General features: G+C 31.7%; 1 protein-coding gene and 1 pseudogene across 1 annotated transcript; one reads left to right on the top strand and one right to left on the bottom strand.

Annotated features, from left to right (window-relative positions):
• Positions 1-145: 145 nt before the first annotated feature.
• On the bottom strand, positions 146-712 carry LOC120199028 (velvet complex subunit B-like). The gene has a single exon (XM_039200243.1). The coding sequence runs from the start codon at positions 710-712 to the stop codon at positions 146-148; it is 567 nt and encodes a 188-aa protein (XP_039056174.1).
• A 4,427-nt stretch (positions 713-5,139) lies between these two features.
• On the top strand, positions 5,140-9,093 carry LOC120199027 (annotated as a pseudogene).
• Positions 9,094-19,202: the final 10,109 nt, after the last annotated feature.

Below are 19,202 nucleotides of genomic sequence, written 5' to 3'. Positions count from 1 at the left end.
TTGGGCGTGTGATCGAGATAAATGGTCAAGTGACATACAAGTTCGGCTATCAAATAAACTTTAACAACGCTAGTAACCTTTTATAGGAAAAAAGGCATGATTGCTCATATTCTCGCAAAAGAACTATACAACTCCATTTTTTCTCCTAAAAAAATCCAAAGCCGGCCCATTCGACATCGGTTGCGAGTCGAGGCGATGACCTAATAGATGAAAAGGATGAAGCCGGAGAGCTGTAGAATGGTGAAAGTGACCTTCGGCTTGAAACCGACCATCGTGATCGTATCTCCACGTCTGAAATATAATCGGGTTCGGGTTTGAGTTTTTGGGTCCTCTTCTTGCTTCCCATCCGCCTAAGCAGTGGGGCTGGGAAGCACCCGGGTGAAACACATTCGGGTCGGAGTCGGGTAGCTTGGATGAACCTGAAACTATCGGATCGGGCAGGTGGTGTGGATCTAAAAGAGTGAGTTCGGGGCTCCGGGGATAGGATGTAGTAGGATGCAGCTGGTGGGGGTTTAAGCTTTTGCCGAGGAGGTCCGGGCGGAGGACTAGGTAATGAACGTTGATTTATAAAAGGCGATGCTGGCGGTGACAACAGCGGCGGCGGCTGCCTCTGTTTCTGTTGCTTCTGTTGTTGGAGCTTGGGAACACCGGGTCGGATCTCCCACTTAAAAGGAACAGCTCCAGGCTTTCTGCAGGAATCATCGACTGCCATTTCTTTAACTGAAAACAAATACTGAAGTAAAAAAAAAAAAGTGGTCGTAAAACAAAGTAGTTTCAGTATCTGGAGTGAGTCAAGGTCTCTCTATATATACATGTGTGTGTGAGAGAGAGAGACTGTGAGAGAGAGAGAGATTTTAGGAAAGTATAATCTCGGCGGGATTAAAGGCACGATGGTGGGGTAGATGTCGATGTTGTTGGGTCCATTGACCTATTGGAGTTGTGACTTGTGGTTCAGTAGATGACAAGCTATAGTTTGAATTTTCAATCATAATTTGAAAAACAAAGGCAAAAAGAAGAGAAGAAAATGAATGAGGAACAAGATTCAAACATCTGTCAGTTCTTGAGCTAGACTTTCGGGCATGGAATTCGAAATCAGAGGATGCGTTTTCCCTTTGATTCGGGGTTTTTAATGGTATATCCGAATCCCAGTTCATTATAAATGTGGAATATATATGTATTCCATTTCTTCAAATTAATTCGAAACTAATATAAATATTTTAAAGTCAAAAAGCATAAACGAGGATTATATTTTTAGGCTCTCCAGGCAATCATTAGGAGATGCACTGAGATATAGTGATCCATTCAAAATATATTTGCACATGTGATGATAGGCTATGATGCCTTTGCCGGGCCTGTTGCCAACGGTAGGTAGGATTGGGGGTATTCTTCCCCTGTTTTTGCCTTCATTCAAAGTTCAAATGAAAAACGAACTCAGTCCGAACATTATAATCTTTTCATTATAAAGATAAAGGCACAGCCTTTAGCAGCACATTATAAAAATAAAAATAAAAATAAAAATGTAAAAAGAGCGATCAAAGTTAAGATTGCAAACCCCATGTTGGAGTGAGGAGATTCAAAAAGGATGGGCTCTTTTTGGTTGCATAGCAGATGAACAAAGTTTGAAAAGCCATTTTGTTGCAATTATGTACATTCCCATTATAATCTCTCCTTTTGTCTTGGAAAGCCCCGGCATCCCAGTCTAGGTTGTCCCGCTATCTGTCAAACGAGCAGTGGTGGCATGCATGTCGACTAGATGCTTCAGGCGATTGAGCTAATATAAGAATTACACCAAATCATCGATATAATTTATGTTGCCGGAAAGTTGATGATTAATGTAATTAAAGATCAAAACTAGTGTCATCGGCGAGAGCCTGAATCCTTGGGTGATTTTCCCGATAAATCACCCTTTAAATGTTTATTTACCTGTCTGGTACCGTTCAGACTATATTTTCCGATCTAACACCCTTTGCAGTAAGGCACGCCCATGTAGCCATGCTTTACGTTGATTTGGCGCCACGTGGGGTAAGGCGCACCTCTTGAAGCGCGCCTTACACTGACATGAATACACGCAGGCTAAAGCGCGGCCCCTGAGGCGCGCCTTACGCCACGTAAGATAAAGCGCAGCCCCCGGGGCGCGCCTTTGCTTTTTGCATTTTTAAATCAGTAACTTGTCCATATCAAAAAAAAATTATTTCATCAGTATCATTTATGAACCCGCCAATCTCAATACCAAAACATGGGTTACATCTATGTCAGATGGTGACAGACATCTCAGCCCGCCAGATCTTCCAATTGCTCGCAGAAAATCTTTGCAGAGATTTTTGGAAAAGCGCAAAGAGAGGTAAATAAAGTTCCTGAGTTTTTACAACTTGTAGAGCTTATTACGAAATCTGGCTAAAAAATAAATTATTTATTTAATAGTGTTGAGTTAATCGATCAATGGAATCGGCCAAGAGGGGGTGAATTGGCAATTAAAAATTTGGTGGAAGCTTTTGCAGAAAATTGAAAGTAATTGCACAGCGATTTAGAGTAGTTCGACTTTCTCAACCAAAGTCTACATCCACTACCTTAGCTATCCACACGAAGGATTTTTCAACAAATTCACTAATTTGTTCTTTTTTTAGGACAAAGAGTAACCTTACAACTCCCTCAAGAATTATACCCCAAATTCTTGAGCACACTCTTTTTCAAAGAGAAATACACAAATTTGCAAACTTACAAGGAAAACCTCACAAGGTAAGATGTTTGCACAATTCTAGAACAAGAAAAGAACACTCAAAAAATAATTACAAATGAGCACAAATGGTGTTCTTGAAAGCAAAATGAATATTGAAAGGAAAATTGGCTTGATTTGCACAAACTTGGTGTTTGATGCTTTCTCTCTTGTTTCTCTATGATTTCTTGTTGATCAAAGGCTTCAGAACTTGTTTAAATACACCTTGAATCACTTCTGAACGTTGGGGATGATTAATGGAGATAATATAGCCATTTTAGTGTGAAATCATTTAATAAAACAGCTTGGAGCGTGGGGAGAATCGGTTCCCCTCATAGGGAATCAGTTCCCTAAGTGTAAAATTCAAACATTTCGACCGTTAAACAGGGTGGGAATCGGTACCCCCTTGGGGGAATCGGTTCCCTCCGAGCATTATGTTTTTCTCGGAGCAAAACCATTCAGGGGGAATCGGTACCCCCTTGGGGGGAATCGGTTCCCTCTGAGCAATCTGGAATTTTTGGCTTTGAAATGGTTCGAAATATTTTGTAAAATTGTTTTGAAATTATTTTAAGACTAAAACTTAATTTTACACTTGAGTAAGGATTAAAAATGACATTTGAAAGATTTGGAGTAATATTTTGATGTTCGAATAATTATATCGAATATACTTAGAAAATATTTTTAGAAAATCTAAAAATTCATTTAACTTAATTTGTTATATCGAAATATCAAAATGTTTTCAACAAGTAGTTTATCTATTCTTGTAGTTTTATTTTGGTCACATAATTATTCTTTTTAGATTATATATAATGTTATTTTTGGTACCGTTTTAATCATATATTGTTAAAAGATTAATTGTGACATTGAAAAATAAAAAAATTCATCATCTTAATGGTTTTATCTATTGTTATAACGACAAGTAATTAAAATTAAATTAAAATATAATAATAAATATAATTTAAAAATAATATAATTAAATATGTAGAATTGAATTAAAATATAACATTATATATGATTAATTAAGTTGGAAGAATAAATAATTAATTAAATATGTAGTTTACCTTGAAAAAAAACATATGTTGGTTGAAATCATTGTGTATTTTCATTTAATCTATCAAAATAATAACAAGTTTATTTAATTTGTTTTTCAGGTTGACTTGTGCATCCTCGTATGGTTGCTAGTTCAGTACACCTTAAAACCCGTGCTTGTTGACGTCGTTGGAGTTGATGGAGCCACTTTTAATCTAATTTTAGGTTTCCATAGCCGTGTTGACCATGTCAGATAGTACTATTATTATATACGTAAAGAATGGCTAAATGATGCTGATGAAATAATTTCTTTTGATAATGGACAAGGCACCGATTTAAAAATGCAAAAAGCAAAGGCGTGCCCCGGGGGCCGCGCTTTACCTTACGTGGCGTAAGGCGTGCCCCAGGGGCCGCGCTTTAGCCGACGTGTATTCATGTCAGTGTAAGGCGCGCTTCAGGGGTGTGCCTCACCCCACGTGGCGCCAAATCATCATAAAGCGCGACTCCAGGGGCGTGCCTTACTGCAATGGGTGTTAGATCGGGAAATATAATCTGAACGGTGTCTGACAGGGAAATAAACATTTAAAGGGTGATTTATCGGGAAAATTTTCGAATCCTTGGGATACCTACAGGCTACAGACAGTTGAAAACATAAGTCAAGATGTCAGGGAGGAACAACAAAGTTAAGTTATAGGGTGTTTGATGATATTGGCTGCGGGGTTTTAACACTGCAAGCTTGTTGAGTTTTAACGTGAAAAAATGTATAAAATGCCTTGTATATTCAATCACCAAAATCACATATATATGGATTACAAAGGATCCAGACTGTAACACCCCAAAATTTTGGTTAGTGATTAAAGCGTAAATTTTGAAAGTTTAGTGGCCAAAACATAATATTTGGAAAAGTCCACGAACCAAAAAGGTAATTTTTAAAAGTTAGGTATTCTAACCCCATAAATAAATATTTCACCCCAAGAATGACGTTTTCATGGGAATCATATATTTTATTTGAAATTTGTGTTAAAAGCTACAAAGTGTTGAAATCCCGTAATAATTAGGTAAATCGGATCGAATAGAAATTTTGAGAAATTTTGAAGGATGATAAATTAAGATTAGAAATATTATTTTCACATTATAAAATGATAGAGAATATTATAGATCATTGGATTTGAGAATTAATTTCCATGATCATTATGGACGGTTGGATGAAAATGACAATATTGAAATTTTTGGAAAAGTGCATAGATAAAGTTGTAAAGGGCAATTTTTGGTTCATCTCTGACTTTGGAAGATGATAATTGACATGTGATAAGGTATTATGGTAATTATCAAGTTTCATCAAGGGTATAATTATCATTTCTTGTTAAATGATTTTTTAACTCATTTAAGTTAAATAAATGACAATTGTTCATGAAATTAAATGTAGAAACTTCATGAACTCGTATTCAAGCTCCTCCATGGCCATTATCATCTCCAAGGTATGGAAAATTTTTATTTTTCATTTTCAAACAAATTTCTTAGGTTTTTGGATTAAAACGTGAAATAACAAATTGTTCTATTTAAAGAGCTCTAGCATTTGGTATCAATTTCACATGCTAATCTTGCTTAAAATGCTTAGTTCCTAAATTTGGTAGATGAAGTTAGGGTTTTATGAATTGATTATGGATTTTGAGCTTATTGATGTTGTATAATCATTTCCAAGCTTGTTTGATGATTAAAACCACCTAGTAATACATCTATTACTTCGGCCTAACCCTATGTTTTGGGTAGTTTGTGATTTGGTGAAATTATGTTAGGGGTTTAATTGTAGAAACTTTGAAATGTTGATTAGAGGTTGAATTCATGCTTGAATCAAGTTGAAAACATAAGAATATCTAACCCTAGAAATTCAACCATGATGAATAAATTGGGGAATAATATGAAAAAATTTCTCTATGCTTAGAAATGATATTTGGAAGGTTGTACAAGCTTTAGAATGTTGTTTGGACCAATTTGTAAATTTGCACAAGTTGAGGGGCCTATTTTTGAATTATGATAAATTATGGGATTGATGTGAAATTGTTAAATATATGATGCACCACGCTAGAATTTAATTTTAGAATGTTTAATTTGATGTTATAAGGTGAAATTGGATATTTTGGAAAGTTGGTAAAGTGTGAGGACTAAATCAGAAAAATGAAAAAGTTAGGAACTTAAGTGAAAATGGTGTAATTTTTTATGTTCAATGTGTGAATAAAATTGAGGAATTTTATTTATGTTAATTGAAAATTGAATGGAAGTTAAATGGTGAAGGACCATTTTGAATAAAATAGAAAAGTTGAGATAAATTCTAAAAGAATTCATTTTTGTGGTTAAAATGTAAAGTTAAAAATGTTATGTGAAGTTTTGATGAATTTTGGTAAAAATGAACTTTAGTGGTCAACCTGAAGTGTTTAGGTCAACATAGATTTTGTGACATGAAATTAGTATTGAATGAGTATCGAAAGATTTTTAGGAAATTATTTTCTATTGTGTGCCTATGTTATTAAGATTTTAACATGTGATTAAATTATATATGTTTTGTAAATGATACTCATTTAGATTGTGTTCGAATTCAAGATCAAACAATATTAAATCTAAGGAGAAACTTAAGGATGAAATGTGAATTTCTAAGGAAGATTTGCAAGGTGAGGACAGCAGGTGAGTGCGTATTTAACTTGTACTTATATTATCAAACAAATATTGACTTGCGATGAGCCAGTGATGGAGTTACTATGGTAAAAAAACGACTCTTAAATGTTATGTGATTTGTGATTCATGTATATATGTTCATTTGGTAAGCTAATAGAATTATGAAATAAGCTAAGGATGCTAATTAGGGAAAACTGCCTAGAAATTTTGACTTGAATACATAAAAATTCGAAACCATGAACTGAAGCTCGTAAAAACTTGAAATGAAAAAAATATATATTAAATTTAACTCGATTGAAGCCTCAAAGTTGAACTCAAACCTGAACTTTAAATACATAAAATTTTATACTGGATTTTTTTAAAAAAAAATCAACACATAAATGTTAATATTATTAATAATTTATTTTTTAAAAATAAAAATCTTAATATATTATATTTTTGAGCTAATTACGAGCTTTTCGAGTCGAGTATCAAGTAGTTTGTTTCAGCTCATTAAGAACTCGAGTAGAACTCGAGCTCGAGTCGAGTATCAAGTAGTTTGTTTCAGCTCATTAAGAACTCGAGTAGAACTCGAGCTCGAGTCGAGTCTGTTCGAATCGAGTATTTATCAAAATTTAATTAAGTCGATCTCGAATAATTCACGATCTATCGGGTCTGATTTCCAACCTACATATATGCTTTCTGGGTAAGAAAAAAGACCTGCAAAAGTTCAATTAATAAAAAATCTTTTTGTTTTATTTGCTTTTTTTTATTATATTTACTAGGTGATTAACATAGAATCGACTAAAAGACAAGACATATACTGTGACCGTTTGAAATTTCGAATTCAAAAAACCCACCTGAATCAACACACCAAGGTGTGACTTTTCCACAAAATTACCCACCAATCAAATCCTCTAAATCCGTCCCCCGATTTTGTGCTTCAAACGTGTCAATCGTTTATTGGTTTTCTGTGACCAGAAAACAGCTCCGGATGTTAAAACTCTAAACAGAGTAAGTGGTCCCCACATCGCGCATCTGAGGTACACATTTGAAGATTTGATTAAATAAATAGGCACTTAGGCAGAGCTCTAAAAGGCACAACTGATTTGATTTGCTCCTGGACTTTATTATTTCTTTTGTTTTTTCAGTTGAAGAAAAGACCTTCCCCGGACTTCATGGAGACAATTCAGAAAGACATAAATTACAGTATGCGTGCAATACTGATTGATTGGCTTGTAGAAGTAATTTTCTGTGTATTCATGGAGTTATATGGTTATTTAGAATCCAATTCACCAAGACTAAGCTGTCTGTGTCTTCTGTTGCCATCACCTTCATCAGTTAACATTTCCAAGATTCAATTTCAAATGCAGGTGGCTGAAGAGTACAGGCTTGTTCCAGATACATTATATTTGACCGTTAACTACATAGATCGGTACCTTTCGGGAATACAATGAACAGGCAGCGGCTACAGTTGCTTGGTGTTGCCTGCATGATGATTGCTTCGTAAGAAATAGCACACTCCTGCCTTTGTTTTAAAGTATTTCATGTTGAGACAAATATACAAAGCATGTTTAGTCCAAATAACGTAGGATCGTATGAAATTTTCTAATTTTTTAACATTAGAGTGTTCGATTTATCAGCAAATATGAGGAGATTTGTGCCCCTCAGGTGGAGGAGTTCTGCTACATAACTGATAACACGTATTTCAAGGATGAGGTTTGGCTTGGCCTCTTATTTGAACTACAAGTTCCTTAGATGCCACTTTATCAAATCTGAATATGCCATTGAAGCCTTCCTCCTTAAAACAGGTCCTAGAGATGGAATCATCTGTTTTGAATTACTTGAAGTTTGAAATGACTGCCCCAACTTCTAAGTGCTTCTTAAGGTAATTTCTTTTAGCTCATTATTTTCGAATGTAATTTCGGGTTTTCATGATCTAAGTGCTTGTATTAACTGTTCTCATTGATTTCCTGCATCCAACTCCTTGGTTTGGTCTGGTGTCTGATTAGGTTCCATTGATGCAATTAGAGTGCATGGCCAACTACATTGCTGAGCTCTCTCTGCTTGAGTACAGTATGCTCTGCTATGCTCCATCACTTATTGCTGCAACAGCTATTTTCCTGGCCAAATTTACGCTTGTTCCATCAAAGAAACCCTGGGTATGTGACGCTCATGATTGTTTTCTTATTAAAAAAGGTCACATTTTCTTGACATTACTGTTCTGATCTCTGGCGCATAATTCTACCTTGCAGCGTTACACACTGTATAAGCCCTCTGATCTATCGGAGTGTGTTAAGGATCTTCATAGACTATGCTGTAACAACGACAACTCGGCATTGCCGGCAATCAGGGAGAAATACAGCCAGCACAAGGTAAAAATAATGATTGTTTGCATTAAATTATTACTATGAAAACGCAACATCATGTTTCTTTGCTTGCTTGCATATCTGAAAGCCTGAAATGGCTGCGTTTTATTTTTATTTTTTGGGGGGTGCCACAATACAATTGTGTTGCAAAGCAGTGTTGTCCTCCTTCAATACCTTGGGATTTCTTCCACAACTGAAGAATGCATTTGAGATCAGCAGCAAACATGTTCCACTTCTTTGTTGGATAACCTGTTCCGCTCCAGATCTGTCTGACATGAGTTCACTCGTAGTTCTAATCAGCTGTTCAGACTTTTCTAGGACGCGACCGCGTTGAGCCGCTGAGTCACACGACCGTAATGCTAAGCGGGTTGTGTCAGATATCAAGAAAATCGATAGTGTCACAAAGGGATTCTACAATGCCAATGTTGTAACTTCTACCACATTGCAGCTATTATTAGTCTGCTCGTATTGTGGAACGTTGGACGTGGTGTAAAGTATTTATTATCTATTTAATTTTTCTTAATTTATTTATTTAGTCGTTCAATTATCATTTTGGTTTTGTTTTTGTCACCTAACTATTTTTTTCAAAATCATCACTAATGTAACGTTTTGGTTTAACTTTGATCATCCGCCATTAAAAAAATTATGGTGACACTAACATGTCACCATAAGGTAGTATCATTTTATCATTGAAAAAGAAAAAATATGACACATCAACAATTTTGTAAATTTTTAATGGTGCGTGATCAAAATAAAACTAAAATGTAACTTTATGATGGTTTTGAAAAGAATAGTTGGATGACCAAAACAAAATAGGTAAATTACACGTTTACTCTCTCTCCTATTTCACTAATCATACTTTCAATTTTTTCAATTTGTTCACTGAACTTTTGACATTGAACTTTTTTTATTGCTCACTCGATGATATGGATTATTTTATCATTTTCCCATATGACATGTCACAATTTTATGAATATTTTAATATTATTTAGGATCATAATAATAAAAATTTTAAAAATATTAAATATACATCCAAACCCTAAAATTAAAATTCTCACCCCCACAATCAAGTCTCGATGGCAGCTTGTGTTAGTGCCGTAGGTGGCTATGGTCGCGTTGGTTTCCGTGACGGTCTTCGGTGGCCTTTTTTTTGGTGTTGAATCATTGATTAAGTCGAGGTAATTTTTTCCCCATTTAGTGTTGAATCATTGATTTCTTTGTTGGAATTTTTGTTGTACTTTGGGTTTGGTTTTGAACTAAAATCAACAAATGATTAATTCCATGGTAGTGTTGATTGGTTTGGTTGAGAACCGTGAGAGATGAACAAGAGAGTGAGGGGCAGAGTTGAACTTGGCCGTTCGCTTATGGGAGGGTGATCGTCGGTGAAAGAGTGAACTTGTCAAGGGTGATGGTGGGTGGAGTTGTAATTTGGAGATTAGGGTTTTGGATATAATTTAAGAGTATAATTGTAATTTTCTAATTTATTTTTGTTTTAATCATATTTAGTATTAAAAATATTAATAAAATAAGACATGTCGTATGGGAAAATAATAAAATAATCCATGTCATCGAATGAGTGATAAAAAAAGTTTAATGTCTAAAGTTTAGTGAGCAAATTGAAAAAATTGAAAGTACTATGAGTGAAATAGGGGAGAAGTAAAGTTGAGCGAGTAAACTTGTAATTTACCCAAACAAAACCAAATTTAAAAATATTTCTTATTTTAATTTGGGATAAGTATAAGACAATATTTGTTCAAAGATAACTCTCAATCATTTGACATTTAATGCTCACACCCTGACATTCCTAGTTGTTGAAGCCGGAACCCTAAGAAATAAAAACAATTCATTTACCATCGAAGTCGCTTGGTTTATGCAAAAAATAAATAAAATAAACATTTTAATATTTTTTTAGTTTTTTAAAATAATAAAATGTATACTTTAATTTTTATAAAATTTTTGAGCTAAAATAATCTTAAAATTACGTTCTAATTAATAAAAATGAAATTTCATTTCCAACCCAAAAATTTTCTGAGTTGGTCCACGTACCCTCTTTTGTCATCCAACAAACACGGAAACAATAATTAAGATGAAAATTTGGCAAAATGCAGTTTCTGTTATAAATGGATTAAAATGAAAATTTGTAATCAAATTATGCACAAAGCCAAGTGAGACATGATTCCATGTTTACAATAAATTAAATTTTAAAATTATAAATGTTTAATCTTTAACTTTTTATTAATAAAATAATATAATACAGAAATATTTTAATATAGTAAAATACTATTAATTACATTTAATAGACTAATTTAGTGAAAATATTTTATTCTTTAAATGTTTTAATATATAAATATATCCACAGATCAAGTCGATGCTCGATTCTAAAAGAAACTCCAGATTCAAATTGAAGTATCTAATAATTCATTTTTTATTACAAATTAATAAAATAATATTTTGTATTAATACTAATATTACAAATGATTAGATATCTTAGTATGATTATTCATTCTCCTTCAACTCTTAAATTTAAAATACTTCTTATAATTTTTTAGATGTTATATTATATAATAATAATATTATTAATCGAGTTAATGTTAAAATAATTATCATAATTTTTTAACGGCAATAATATTCTTCATTGACGATAGCAGCCGAAATGAATACAAGTAACAAAAAAATGCATTTATAATTAAGGGTAAAGTACAGTAATGGTCACTGAACTTTTCTAAAGCTTTCATTTAGGTCCACAACTTTTAAAACTTGTAATACAATCCTCCAACATTTAGTCTGTTTGTAATATGGTCCCCGACATAACCGGTCATTTGACGTCGTTACATTGTCGTTAGTACGTTTGCAATATGATCACTGAACTTTTTAGGCGCTTGCATTTAGGTCCCTCAACTTTTAAAACTTGCAACATAGTCATCAATTTCCAAGACATGTAAAAAAATCCAATTCGTTCACGATATATGAATCCCATAATCAACATGAACTTATTAAAAAGAATACGAGCTCACAGGACGCCGAAACCCACAGGTCGAATCAATACAATTCCAGTAAACTAGTACCAACAGTCTCTCGGATTGAGCCTGGCGATTTCACTATGTCGATACTCACAACCAATTCCATGATTTAAAGAAAAACCAAACAAGAAGATCAAAAAAATTTAGCCTAGGACCCTCTTTCACTTCTATTCTGATGGACTGGATATCTTTCATAAGGAGTACTAAAAGTTTTTATTAAGAAAAAAGAAAGAAAATTAGATGGTTTTAGTTCAAAACTAAGATTGAATATCCAGATCATTGACATGCAATTCCAAAAACATAAAAATTTCAACAAAAAACACACAATGCGAGCTGAAAATGGGAAAGTACGAAAGAGAAAAAGCTTACTTCTAGATAGCCCAAAAGAGAAAATAAATACCTTATTGCAAGTGAGGGGATAGTCTAAGAAATAAACTTAATCAGTGTTGCGTTCCAGCAATTCCTCCTCCATTTTTTCTTTGTAAATAAAAAGCTGAAAGACAGAGCACTGCTTGGGTTTACAATTTTACATGGCGGAAAATTGAAGAACAAAAACCAAACGAGAGTGCATGTGAGCGAAAGAGAGTGAGAGGTGAATGCACTATTTGGGATTTCATTATATTTGATCATCTGTTGGAAAATCTTTAACCACAAGGATTAAACGAAGAAATTATTATATGTCATTTATACAAAATAATATCAGCTTTGTTGGTGACTTTCAACAATGATATTTAGTTCATCTTAGTAGTATTTGTCAGCTCTGCATTTCTAACCCCATTTTTTCTCACAAGCATTTCATCGAACATCTATGTTTCACCTGAGATGACATATATCTAACATTACACATTGAATCGTTGATGGTCCCGATAGTCCCTTGGTTGGGTCTTCTCTCAATTGACCCTTATTCAAGTCAACACCTCCACATAATTCAAAGTTAGATTAGAATTTCTCATGCATCCCCGACTGAAAAGTTACGCTGGATATGAGAAGAGAGAAGCGAAAAAGGAAATTCGAAATCGAAAAGGAATTTAGGGTTTAGAATGAAATTAAAGATTGTGTTGCAAGTTTTAAAAGTTGGGGGACCTAAATGCAAGCGTCTGAAAAGTTCAGTGACCATATTGCAAACATTCTAACGGCAGTGTAACGACGTCAAACGGCCGGTTACATCGGGGACCATATTGCAGACGGACTAAATGTTGGAGGAATGTATTGCAAGGTTTAAAAGTTGGGAGACCTAAATTAAAGCTTTAGAAAGGTTTAGTGACCATTACTATACTTTACCCTATAATTAATTGGAAACATAAGTGGCAGTGTGGAGAAAAGGTAGTATTGGTTGTGTGGTAAGACAGGACAGCGCCACCTTTGTTGAAAATATAGGTATCGGAGGAGAGTTGTTAGGCAGTTAGAGCCCCATGGCCACGACTTGTTTGCTCCATCGACAAAAGAAGCATTGGTAGGACAAAAAACACATGTACGCTGCCAAACTTGACCATTGCCCTTTAATTATGATTCTTATTTTGAATTTGTGTCTTCCATTTCCATCATTCATTCTCTGCTCTCAAAATGACTCGACTTGAGCTCACTGGTTAAGATAAACAATTCAAGATATAATTGCAATGGTTCAACCATCACATATATTGAACGTAAATGTACCAAAATTATTTTTCAATTCATCCCAAGACTTCAAAATATGACTATTTATTACAATTTAAAATTTCAGTTACTTTCTTCGTTATGTAAATTTCAACATTGCATTTGAAATTTGTATGTGCATGTCGCCGCATCCTTTAGCATGTCTCGCTCACATAACGTATGTCCAAAGGATAAAGAATTATCTGTACTTTCAATCTAAAAAAATTATACTGATTTAATTATAATAAGGGATTTTAATGATAAAAAACATATTATTTTTTATAAATATATTGAATTTGATCAACTGCTTTCGCAAGATAAATGTTATCAATAATCAAAATGTCTTCTAAACATACACTACCTTATAATCACTTCAGAGTTCGGACTATTAAAAAAATTATACCGACTCAATTTATACATAGATAGATATCTTTGGGGATAAAATAAAATAATAAATATTTTGAATTATGAAAACATGTAATGGGTAACTAAAAGGTCTTTTCCAACTTGAATGAGGATAAAATAAAATAATAAATATTATGAATTATATTAAGAATGGAATTATAAGATTATAGAGAGAGAGGGCTTATAAAATTTTGAGGGGGTGAAAATAGATTATTAATAAAATATACATAAAATATCTAAAATATAAAAAATTAAAATTTTCAAAAGGACGTCTGCTCTAACCCAACCCTTAATCCATCTCCAGTTATTGTGATATAATTCTATACCCATCTTTTATTTTGTTCCCACCGTCATTATACCATACATAAGTAGGCCCGTAAATAAACCCAACGTTCAGTTAAATGTTGGTTAATCGTTTGACGGAAAGTTCATTTAACAATTCGTTTATGTTCATTTATTTGTTAAAAGAATGAATATGAACAAGATTTTATGTTCATTTAATTAAATGAACGAACATTAACAAAAGACTCGTTCGTTCATTTATGTTCGTGAATGTTCGGTAATTCGTTTATTTATGTTTGCTTGGTAATTAGAGAACGTTTGGCAAGTTGTTCCTTTCACGCCCTGCATTCATATAATACACAAATATGTGCTGGCCAATGTATATATATGTACACTGACAAAATTATTTATAATTTTTCAAAATATAAAGAATAAATATTATTTGTTTTGATAAAAAAAAACTTAATTTTCAATCAATGCAACCATTCTGTTTTCAAAAGCAAAGTATTATAACAGACTCGATAACAAGAAAATTTTTTACTAGAAAAGCATTAGCGTTGCTGCTGACAAATTGAATAAAATTTTCAAATCGAAATAATACTCGATCTATCTTTAATTTTTTTTTAAATATAAAGATTAAATTTTAAATTTTATTAAAGTATGAGGACTAATAACATCATAACTTTAAAATATTTAGATATTATTAGTGATATGTGTGCTTTTGAAGGGGGTGTGGGACAAGCACGCACTTATTCTAACCGTGCTTTTCGGAAAGGCAGATGATCTCATTGTTTTGTTAACCTTTAGAAACTTGTGTTTTAAAAGCCAAATATTCAACAATTTCAGCTCACGTTGTTGACTTGAAAATTCTTCAGGTTGGTTTTTATATTTGCGTTTGGTGTGTAATTAATCTTATTAAATTCTTAATCTAAGAAGGAAAGTGTTAGTCGGTGTCTAGTAACAGTGATGAGATCTATGAAAATATATATTATGTAAAACTTATACATTTAACATAAGATAAATTTTATATATTTTGTATTAATGGAAGAAGATAATGTCGCTCTCTTACCATTACTATTATTCCTTGCACAAGTATTATGGATCATCTTTGAAAGGAACGTGGTGCTATATTTGTTTTTAGAAAATATTTTATATTTTATATTTTTATCTTTTATTTCTGTTTTCAGAAAATAGTTTTCATTTACAATTTTCCAAAAATTAGAAAATATGTTTAGTTAGTATAAATGGAAACTTGAATGTATAAATAAGATAGTAAAAATTCATTACTATCTAACTTTTTAAAATAGAAATAAATAAATAGTTATTAAAAATATAAATTAAACTATAATTATTAAAAGATCATTGCATTAATTTAATATGTGAGTTAAGCAAATATAAAATAAAAAAGTTAATAAGAAATTTCATAACACAAAATTTATTTTAGTTTATAATAAGAATATAATGATATTGTATATTGGACATCAATTAAAATTTTTAAAGATACACAAAAATATTGTTACAAGTAATAGTGCATAAAAATGTCATTAAAATAAAAATATTTTTAATGGTATTTGAAGCCTTAAATTTTTTGCGAAGAAATAATTAGTGTAGCCCATGAACGCTTTTTGCACTGAAGAAATTAGTCTAACCAATTAAGGAATAGAATCAAACGTTAATTGTCACGACGCTTATATAACAGTTCATAAACTTATATGGTGGTCTATAATATTGATGTGACAGTTTAAGATACTATTGTGGTAGTACACGATAAATGATGATATGGTAGATAGGGTTAATTGATTTTTTTTTGACAAAGTTTGATGGCATAATTTTATTTTTTAGAAAGTTTAATAACTTATTTATTTTCTAAAATAGTAAAAAAATATTTTAAAAATATAAACAATTATTAAGATGTTCAATATATTAAATATAAAAATGTTAATTTATTAAAAATCAATTTAAGGATTATATTCGGTATAAAAAAGTTTAGGAACTATATTGATTTTTTTTTTGTAAAAGTTTAAGGTTTCATATAAGTCCGTCCTTTTACATGTGTAAAATGTGATATGTTACATGACACTAAAATTTTAGGATCCCCCACTTTAAAAATATATATATGCTAATAAAAAAATATTTTTCCTCAAAGTTTTCTCATTCCTTTATTAATTTTCATGATAAGATTAAAAAAATGTTTTAGTTTTCTCCTTTATTATCTCAATAAATGAATTGTAATCATTTCTTCCTAAAAACTACCACTAAAATCATGATTTATAATGGAAAAAATATTTTAGGGGCCTTATTTTATAATTTTGTTATATTATAAAATATTTTAGGGGGCCTCGTTTTAAAATGTAGAACATGACATCCATATCTTTTGAGACAGGCTTGATTACAAATATCATTAAATTAAATAATTATTGTTAAAAATTTTTGAATCTATGTAAGTTAAGTTAAAAAATCTAGATCTCATATTTTCTTATTTTTAAAATTTCTAAAATAATTTTAACAAAAATACTTAATTTTTTAAATTTTTTATATTTTACTAGTTAAGGCTTACGACAACAAACTTAATTAGACATATTATAATTGTACATAGTTTCTTTTAAATTTTCTACAACTTTGCTCTTTATTCTAGAGGTGAAGCTGGACTAAAAATTAAAAATTTGGGGGCAAAGTATTTTTGTGTTAAAATATATTAAATTTAATTATTTATTCTTAAAAGGGTTAAAATTTTAATTTTCTCATCTAATTAAGGGCTAATGCGGATCCAAAAATATTTTTTAGGGTGGGCACACATAGGCTAGTAATACAATTTCTGAATTAAAATTTTAGGGTAAGTACAAATAAAACTTCAAGATGGACATTATCAATAAAATAAGAAAATGACCAAATAAAATTCGAATTTCAGGGTGGGCACGTGCCCACCCTGACTCTGCCACTAGGCTAATGGGGGAATAGATCGAATTGCTGAAATTTTGAAGGGACTAAAATTGAGTTAAACCATTTAACCAACAGACCATGACCCCTTGCCGTCCGTGACTTCGCCTCCCTTATTCCATGTCATTCTCATTTATAGTTCCAAAATGTAGAAGGAAAATGAAATATTGTACCATCTCATCAATAAATGAAGAAAATGGTTCCAATAATGGCTAGTGTTTGAAAGATAAGTTATTCCATCTCATTTTCATAGTTATGTTCTGGATAACAATATGGATTTTTTCCATTGGGAATCAAGACTTTATAACTTACATTTCTTAGAGTATATATAAAATAAGTAAATCTAATAGCTTTATAAGTAAATTATGCTTGATTTTCAAAAATATTTTGTTTTAACTTTTAGAAAATAAATTATATTTTCTATTTTTTAGATATTGAAAAACTCGTCTGATAAATAAAAATAGAAAAAATATTTTCTATCGTAAAGATATGTTTAGTTACATATTTCCATACAATAAAAAAAAATTCATAATCAAATTAATAATTTATTTTGGTTTCACATTGTTACGTAAAGAATTTAACCAGAAATGTAGAAACTTGAAAATGATCCTACAGGAACTGTTGCATTACCATCTTTGAGTTGTCTGAATCCAACATTTTTGCATTGAATTCCATTTCCACCGCTTAGTGGGATGGTCAAAACTGGCGACCTTTGCTTACCAACAAAACATCAATTTCTCATGTTTTTTTTTTCTGGTGTCTTAAGTACTGGGTTAGAGTTTGAGTATTAAAATTGTTTATCTTTTTTAAAATTTATTAATTAATCAATTGATTGAAATCAATTCAATTTCAGATATTTTTATTGCATTGAACAAAACAATTAATCCATTAACTAATATATCATTTAAAAAACATCAGTTAAACAATTAATTCAAGTTTAAGTTAATTATACAACCCTAAATAGTTTTTAATGCTAGATCCAAGCGTTGATAAAAAATAAAAACAAAAACGTGGGCCTTATGTCCATTCAAAAACACATAAGGGAAGAGCATCGCTTGTTAATGGAGTAGCATCTAAGTACATAGAACTGACTAGCATTTCCGCAAGAGGGACGAGTTTCTTGATAATTTAAGAACCATATACGGAGATATTTTGAGAGCGATTAGGCATGGAGGAACGAAAGAAAGATGATCATCCAAATTTGACGAGAAAGTAAAAAAAAAAAAAACTAATGTTGGAGAATGATAAAAGAAAGTTACTGTTTTACACAAACTATAGGATGGAAGCTGTTGATGGTGATCGGTCAGGATTCAAGTGAGTTTCACGGATATTATTTAGGGTTTACTCATTAAGGATGTAACATTTTGTAACTAGTTTTTATTTCGAATTAGTGTTTGCTCCGTCGTTTGATGCAGAAATCTAAAGTGTTCATGGTGGTTAGCAAACTTGTAAGACTTGATTGTAGAGTGTGATCGCTAGTATGTCCTAAAGTTGTGGTAGTTATTTTCACAATCAATATGTAAACGGTCTAATATATCATCTAATATAAACGGATCATTCAAATATAAAATTTTAAAAAATTTAATTTATTGTACAAACCAAATAATCTTATTATAAATTGATTGTTATTAGTCATTAAGATTTTATATTCGAGTACTACAAATATTAAAAGGATAAAGTATAATAATGGTCACTGAACTTTCCTAAAGCTTTCATTTAGGTCCCTCAACTTTTAAAACTTACAATATAATCCTCCAACATTTAGTACGTTTGCAATATGGTCTCCCAACAGTTATGTCGGGGACCATATTGTAAACAGACTAAATGTTGAGGGACCATATTGCAAATGGACAAAATATTGGGGGACTGTATTGCAAGTTTTAAAAGTTTGGGGACCTAAATGAAAGCTTTAGAAAAGTTCAGTGACCATTACTATACTTTACCCTTATTTTAAATCATAACATTTTAATTAAAATACTTTCTTAAATTATTTTTTCAAATTAGAGATAAGTATAGGTCTAATTGGACTGGATTTTTTATCGATCTAAACTCTATTCAAATATTCTATCTCTTTACCTATAATCCGACCTGATTCGGGTTTAGGGATGAATTTTGTCCAATTAAAATATAGGGACATAATTTTAATTTAGTGCATCATGGGGGACT

Source organism: Hibiscus syriacus, unplaced genomic scaffold (genome assembly GCF_006381635.1).
Source record: "Hibiscus syriacus cultivar Baekdansim isolate YM2019G1 unplaced genomic scaffold, ASM638163v2 tig00005294_pilon, whole genome shotgun sequence".
In the NCBI taxonomy this organism is placed as follows: domain Eukaryota; kingdom Viridiplantae; phylum Streptophyta; class Magnoliopsida; order Malvales; family Malvaceae; genus Hibiscus; species Hibiscus syriacus.
This window is presented reverse-complemented; position numbering and strand designations above follow the sequence as displayed.

Excerpts from the sequence above, each read along its gene's own strand:
- LOC120199028 (XM_039200243.1), bottom strand. The coding sequence starts at position 712 with ATGGCAGTCGATGATTCCTGCAGAAAGCCTGGAGCTGTTCCTTTTAAG.